Source organism: Sinocyclocheilus rhinocerous, unplaced genomic scaffold (genome assembly GCF_001515625.1).
Source record: "Sinocyclocheilus rhinocerous isolate Xijiao unplaced genomic scaffold, SAMN03320098_v1.1 scaffold4319, whole genome shotgun sequence".
Classification (NCBI taxonomy): Eukaryota; Metazoa; Chordata; class Actinopteri; order Cypriniformes; family Cyprinidae; genus Sinocyclocheilus; species Sinocyclocheilus rhinocerous.
Genome location: NW_015658510.1, coordinates 325,844 through 333,502, shown reverse-complemented (window position 1 = coordinate 333,502; position 7,659 = coordinate 325,844). Strand labels below are relative to the sequence as shown.

The window sequence follows — 7,659 nt, the reverse complement described above, 5'->3', positions numbered from 1 at the left end:
CAGAAGGTCAGCAGGAAGGTCAGGGGGTCAGCAGGAAGGTCAGAAGGTCACTCACCCTGAGGGTCGACGTCTTTGGCCAGTTTGAGCGCGTCAGAGTTGGCCAGGTCAGTGTTAGCCGGAGTGACAGCCAGGATCAGGCAGCTCTCGCGGCAGATGAACTGCATGATCATGTCTCGGATCTGATGCTCGATGTCAGCCGGCTGATCTCCCACCGGCACTTTAGTGATGCCCGGCAGGTCGATGAGGGTCAGATTCAGCACTGCACAGAGTCAAGAGGACGGATGGAGAGATGGAGAGATGTGTGACGGGCCAGCAATGAAGGCAAATAAAACAGAATAAAGATTTAATTAATAATGCTAGAACCTCTGATTCGTGCCATGACCTCATAACCCCTGTAGACTTTCCAATAAATATAAGCTATGCTGCATTGCACATCGTGAAATTTGTGACCCTGGGTGCTGTTAAATCCAAAAATGCTTCTCACAAACGTGGTTCAGGACTATGTGCACATTCACAATCTTGCATCCAAAAGTTTTTTTCAGAAGCCGTCTAACATGCGACACCATACGCAGTGAGATTTTGCTAGGATTTCTCCGTCTACAGGCAGAGCAGCTCAGTTTTCCAGTACCGTTCGGGGAATAAACCCTCAGGTTGATGGGAATGGGTGAAATGCCCTTATTGGCCCCGGTGACGCGGTCGGTCTCAGCCTCGATCTCTTGACGGACTTCATCAAAATCGGTGAATTTCTTCCCTTTGCAGTGCAGGAACTCGGCCCACTCTGCAGATTCAAGACCACACGCAGATGTTAGACAGACAGAGAGACATAAGCAAAACATAGAACATTTGAAGTACTGAGTTAATAAACTAATAATAAACTTTATTAATTAAATAAAAAATTAAATTAGCAGAACACCAGCTATTGATTTTTCCTGTCCGGCTGCATGTTAATTACACTTAACCTGAAGCACTGAGTAAGCGATCTGAGACACGAGTTCACCTGTGTTTGCGGTGATGAGCTGCAGAACAAGTGGTCTGCGTGTGACGATTCCGGATCCACGGGGCAGAAAATCCCTGGAAAACACACAGAGCCACTGCTGTCCATCTCACTGACTCAAAACAACAACACAACACCATTGCTCTCTGTGTAATGTGATCTGTGTGCTTCCCTGCCATTCTGCAGACGTCTTTACATTTATATTACTCTATTACACTGAAACACCAGTCCAGTTAATCAGACTACATTACAGCTGCTCCCGCTTGTCTGATTAACAAAACCGTCTCTAAATCGACTGCTATTCCTGTCCAAAGATCATGAACATTTAATGTTTTCTGAATTTTGAGTTTTGTCTCATCTAGTGAAAAACTGATATATCAGCCTGCATTTTTATATCATATTATAATTATATTAAGTACACATACACATAAACAACAGCTGCATATGAATGGCCAGTTAATACAAAATCTACTAATGGCCTTGTCAAAAAATAATGAATAAAATTCCAATATTTACAGTATTTTAGAGTGAATTTTGCGATATTGTTTAATTTCAGTGATGCAAGTTTCTATCAGTAAACTCTAATATGTCATGCATGATATCGTCCACCCAGCTGGATATGACATCACATTTGTTGATGCTAATATGAACATAATGCATTCTATCACTGTAATGTGAGGCTGTGGCACAGTCTTCCTGGTTTAAGAGTCTCCAGCACTTTGAGTCTAGACTGAAGATCTGAAGATATTTTCTCTCAGTTGCTCTCAGACAATATTTATTGTGAAATGCAATATAAATATACTGTATTCCCCTCGCTCATCACAGTCGCGGCCCTCCCCTGGCTGTCGTCTGACATCAGTGACTGCATTAGTCTGTCTGTATTAAACACGATCACATGCTGCCTCAGTTTCCACAGGTGTACCTCAGGGTTCACTTCTCAGACCGCTTCTAATCCTAACTTTATAAATACTTTAAATCTTCTGAAATTAAACTCTGAAATCATGCTAGTTCAGCCCAAATCTCTAATATCGTCTCATTCAGATCTCTGCTCAGATATTGACAGTAATTTGGTTTCCCACATAAACCACGTTGTAATATTCTCTTTCTTTCAACTCCTCGTGTTCATTCCTCTCATAACTTTAAAGATGCAAAACAACTATTTATGCGTTCATAACCTGCCACCTGGATGACGGTAACATCCTTTTAAAGCCGTTGTCACACTAGATGCTGAACACGCAAAATTTCTACAGACGCTACAACAGTTGTAATATGAAGTCAAGCTTCTGCATGTTTTATAAAAACATAATTCAATAATAAAGTCAAAGTGTAAAAATATGCAATCTACTGCAGTTTACTGCAACACTGCAGTCCTGTAATGCAATTCTGTCTTCACATGATGCAAGTTTGCAGGTCAGAGTTCAGAAAAATTCTCCTGCATTAGCATGCATATGAATGGACGTCAGTAGAGTAAAAAGTGCATTGTGACGCCCCTTAACTGGTCTTCCAATGAATATACTCCTGAACTTAATATCTGTCCTGAATATCAGCTTCAGTCTCCCAGTCGCCTAAAGCAAACAGTCTAAAATCCCAGGAACCATTTTCCAGGCTTGCCACGGCCTCAGAAAAAAAAAAACATACAAAATCTGTCACTGGGGTGGTACCCTTTCAAAATGTACCTTTTTTACCCCTAAAGGGTGCATATAAACAGAGCTGGGTAACTGATTACATGTCATCTGGATCACATAATCAGATTCCAAGAATTAAGTACTTGTAATTAGATTCAATTATGTTTTAAAATACTCTTAATCAGACTACATTTACTTTTTTAGTGATTACATTATTACATATTATTCACACAATAGCCACACAGCATTTGAGTGCACCAAGAGCTTGTAACACTCCAAAGAGAAAGGAAAAATTGAAATCGCATCATATGACCCCTTTAATGTTTATCTGAATTATCACTCAGTGGGTTTTTTAACCATGTGTTACTGTGTCTTTGGAAGGCTTTTGTCTTTCAAACACATTAAAATGTATAAATTAATGTTATTTCTTATTTACATGTAATGTAGGCATTTCCAAACTTGTCATCTGAACCTCTTTCAGCTAATATATTTACTTGAAGTACCCCTGAGATTTTAAAATAAATATTTTAATAATTAAGTAACACATTTGCATGTTCACAGTTCTCCGACGTTGGTTAATGGTCAGATGAGATACAGGTAAATATGAAATATTTAATATTTTTAGGAAGTGTTTTATTTTGATTTGTGTTATTTTAAAATGATTTACTTTAAGTTTATATTTTTATGATTTAATTATTAGCTTTTCATTTAACTCACAAACCCCTTGCAGTTTCTTTATGAACCCCAGTTTAGGAAACCTTTATAATGGTATATCAATATGGTACAAAAATTGTCCTATTTAAATCAATGTGATAAACGAGTTAGGTCAAAATTAATCTAAAAAGTAGTCTGATTATATTACCTAAAATGCATAATGTAATGGATTACTTTTTTTCTGAGAGTGCAATGCATTTTTAACAGAATTAATTCATTTGTATTGAATGCACACCCTAACCAAACCTAAGACAGTCATCCGTGGGTGGAGGATCCTTCAGTCGCCTCAACTTCTGCCTGAAATTTCATCCATTCATTCTCTCCAGATTGATAACAGGCATATTTGTTATGCAAAGCTTCGCCAGCTCATCTCTGCTTTGTTTGTTTCGTACTTTTGAAACATCCTTGAGCTCTTTAAGGGTGCCATATTATTTTTTTAATACTATTTAATTTCTATTATTTAGCCATCCCAAAAGTTCTAATGGTTTCCACTACAAATACCATTACAAACCATCAGCTGCCAACCATTAAAACCAGTACAGTTTCCATTAAAGCCAACACAGTTCCCACTATAACCATTATAAAATTACAAATTCTATGAGTTATAGGGTTTCTATTGTTTTCTTGTTGCATCATTTACTGCTCTCTTTCTCTGATGAATAGTTCAGAAATCAGAACTCATTGCTGCCTGTGGTTATGCACACTGTTACACTGTATCGTGTGCACACTGTTACACTATCGTGTGCACACTGTTACACTGTATCATGTGCACTGTTACACTGTATCATGTGCACAGTTACACTGTATTGTGTGCACACTGTTACACTGTATCGTGTCATCTGACAGCATGTAGCGTCAGTGTCCTTCACTCACCTCCCCACGAAGTTCTCCAGCACCGAGCTCTTCCCGGCGCTCTGGCCGCCCACCACGGCGATCTGCGGCAGGTCAAGGTTACAGCTCTGGCCGATGGAGCTGAAGGCGTCCTGCAGCCGGTTGACCAGCGGGATGAGATCCTCCATGCCCCGGTTCCCCATGATGGAGGTGATGGAGGAGATGCGGCAGTGTCTGGACTAGAGATAGAGAGGAGGAGGAGGGCGCATCTAGACGCGCATCAGCTGCGCACACACACAGACACACACACACACACACACACACACACACAAACACTATCGTGTGCACACTGTTACACTGTATCATGTGCACTGTTACACTGTATCATGTGCACAGTTACACTGTATTGTGTGCACACTGTTACACTGTATCGTGTCATCTGACAGCATGTAGCGTCAGTGTCCTTCACTCACCTCCCCACGAAGTTCTCCAGCACCGAGCTCTTCCCGGCGCTCTGGCCGCCCACCACGGCGATCTGCGGCAGGTCAAGGTTACAGCTCTGGCCGATGGAGCTGAAGGCGTCCTGCAGCCGGTTGACCAGCGGGATGAGATCCTCCATGCCCCGGTTCCCCATGATGGAGGTGATGGAGGAGATGCGGCAGTGCGTGGACTAGAGATAGAGAGGAGGAGGAGGAGGAGGAGGAGGAGGAGGAGGAGGAGGAGGAGGAGGAGGAGGAGGAGGAGGAGGAGGAGGGCGCATCTAGACGCGCATCAGCTACAGACACACAAACATTGCGCAACTGCTTTTATATCCGCAAACACTGATTGACAACATCAGCTCCTCAGTATTACATATTCCATCGTCATTATGCTACTATGAGTGTGTGTTTATAAACGTGCATCATAAGAGATGTAGCCCTAATGTATTTACACGGATGACAAGAGAGATGCGGATGCATTTATGCGGAGAATGATATAAAGGCTGTAGATGCATTAATAAGGGCTGTGTTCATATGGATGATATAAGCATGCAGATGTATTTGTGAGCGATGTAAATCATGTAATACGCCATCATCGCCGCGGCCCATCGCCTCCATATAAACTGACATTATTCATGCAGACTCACCGTTATCCCGCTGCACCTGAGCGCCTTAAATCACAAAACCTAATCCAGTTACTGATGAACAAATCCCCGGCAAGAGAGTCGTGTTATTGCCGGCGGATCGGAACGGACACATCTGTATGTCACGCTATTTCATCCGACAGTCTTTCTCTCCGATGACAAATTAATCGCCCTGCAACCTATGCCTGCATCGCAGCCGCGCTAATTACGATGCAACGCTGTCGAGCGATTGGCGCAGGACGCGACCAATCAGAGACGGAGCTCCGCCGGCGCTGCACCAATCGTACTGTGCAGAATACACTTCGCTCATGCATATTAATGAGTCAGGCAGCAGTTGCGTGGTAAGTCTACTGGAGAGTTCGGTCACGACATCTAATTAATATTCATAAGCCAAGCCTTCGCTCCAGGAGAAACTGCTGATTGGTCAGCTGACTGGCGATCGCTAACAAATGTCTTGCCTGTCAGCCAATCGCTCAGGACTACAGGATGAACGTGCCGTTACGTGCTGAATATTCATGAGCGATTCCTCCGTCGTAGCGCGATTCACGCCAGTCAAAACCCTCCTGTTCACTGCTCAGAGCTGAAATCCACAAAACAACGCAGCCGCTTGAAGAACAACATCCGATTTGGTCATATACTAAGGGATTTTCACTACTTTATTACTCTACAGTCCTTGTACCTGTAGACCAGCATTCGTCTAAGAAAACAGACTTTACATCCTATTGCACCGCGCAAAGACGAGTAAACTGTGAATGAAACACCATTAATTAATGAAGATTTGCATCTGCTGACATGATGTTGAAATGATATCCAGTGGATGTGAGAGGCCGAGATTGATCTGTAGGCCTTCTCTGCTCGTGACCAGTAGATGTCTCTGTTGATCCACCAGACAGAATCTGCTCTCTCTGAAGATTAATGCATCTAATCACAAACACAGACACAGCAGCTTTACTAACACATGCAAAGACATCAACCAACGAATGAATAAATAAATACAAGGAAATACAAGGAAACAAACACGGCAGCAGAGGAAACAGAACAAAGCCACACACAACACAGGGAACGTCTGATGGATCTTTGAAAGATTACTAACCTTTTGTTGCAATATTGTGTGTTTTATTTGCTCTATATATTTTTTAGGCATAATCTTGCTTTGAAGTTTGAATAAAGGTAATCTTCACACCTGCTCATGTGCTGTGGCAGAAATGATCTCACTTGTGCTTTAAACAAGAGTACCATCTGTTAAATATAAAAAAAGTAAAAAATAAATAAATAAAAAGTGTGCTTAGTTCTCTGTTTTATGAGATTTACTTTTCTTATTCCTACAAAGATTCCTGCAGCTTTCATCAGCCTGATAAATACAGAGCAAATTCATGATGAAACGAGAGAATCAGTAAAACACAAACTTAAGTGTACTAAATATTAAGTATATCTAAAACAGTATAAGATGTGTTTGTGGTGTTTTTGTGTGATTCTTTGAGTCTAAAGACAGACTTACAAACACCTTCTGTGTCAGAAGCAGCAGACGGGACGATGGTCTTGAGTTTCTACATTGATCCTATAGATCAGGCAGTGCTGATGTTAGGTTAGGGTTAGGGTTAGGTTTTGGAAAAGTACAACAGCTCCCCCCAACCCAGCACTCGTCTAGGCAGGTTTGGAATAGGGAGACTGAGGAAAGGTGCACGGGCCCACGCTTGTCAGACTATACCACATCGTGTGAGATTATCTCCGGTCTAGGAGCTGGGCCTGTCTAAGCATTGGGCCTAAAGAGTGAAAGTTAGGTTTATCATCGCTGGGTCTGTGACGGGTAGGTTTAGGCTGTGGTTTAGTTCAGCCTTAAATTTAGCAGTACTCGAGTTGAACCGGCTAGGTTTCTAATCGCTTAGGGTTATGGCGGTTAGGTTTAGAGCGTGGTTGGGTCCAGCACTAAATTTAGATCCAAGTAGATGTGAGAACACGAAGTTAGGGTTAGGGTGATGCTAAGTGCTGATGTTACTGAGGTGTCATACATTTGGGGAAGTCGTGGCCTAATGGTTAGAGAGTCGGACTCGTAACCCAAAGGTTGCAGGTTCGAGTCTCGTGCCGGCAGGGATTGTAGGTGGGGGGAGTGAATGTACAGCTCTCTCCCACCTTCAATACCACGACTGAGGTGCCCTTGAGCAAGGCACCGAACCCCCAACTGCTCCCGGTGTGTGTTCACGGTGTGTGTGTGTTCACTGCTGTGTGTGTGCACTTTGGATGGGATAAATGCAGAGCACTAATTCCAAGTATGGGTCACCATACTTAGCCACATGTCACGTCACTTTCACTTAAATAGGCTAACTGATAAAATCGTCAGGGCAGCGCTGACAACACCTTTTTGTGCAAACTGC

The 7,659-nt window shown here is 42.5% G+C and overlaps 1 protein-coding gene across 3 annotated transcripts in view; it reads right to left on the bottom strand.

The window, feature by feature from the left end:
* Nucleotides 1-5,525, bottom strand: part of dnm3b (dynamin 3b) — a 29,712-nt gene extending 24,187 nt beyond the window's left edge. For 2 of the 3 annotated variants that reach the window (XM_016530628.1, XM_016530630.1), the window contains exons 1-4: nucleotides 4,207-4,452; nucleotides 998-1,071; nucleotides 629-778; nucleotides 56-259 (exon numbers count right to left, since the gene is read on the bottom strand). In XM_016530628.1, the coding sequence (XP_016386114.1) occupies nucleotides 56-259; nucleotides 629-778; nucleotides 998-1,071; nucleotides 4,207-4,367 (589 nt within the window). In that variant the 5' untranslated portion in view covers nucleotides 4,368-4,452. Of the gene's footprint in view, nucleotides 1-55; nucleotides 260-628; nucleotides 779-997; nucleotides 1,072-4,206; nucleotides 4,453-4,637; nucleotides 4,835-5,290 lie in introns of those variants that run through there. The other variant, XM_016530629.1, reaches the window with a different exon arrangement.
* Nucleotides 5,526-7,659: the final 2,134 nt, after the last annotated feature.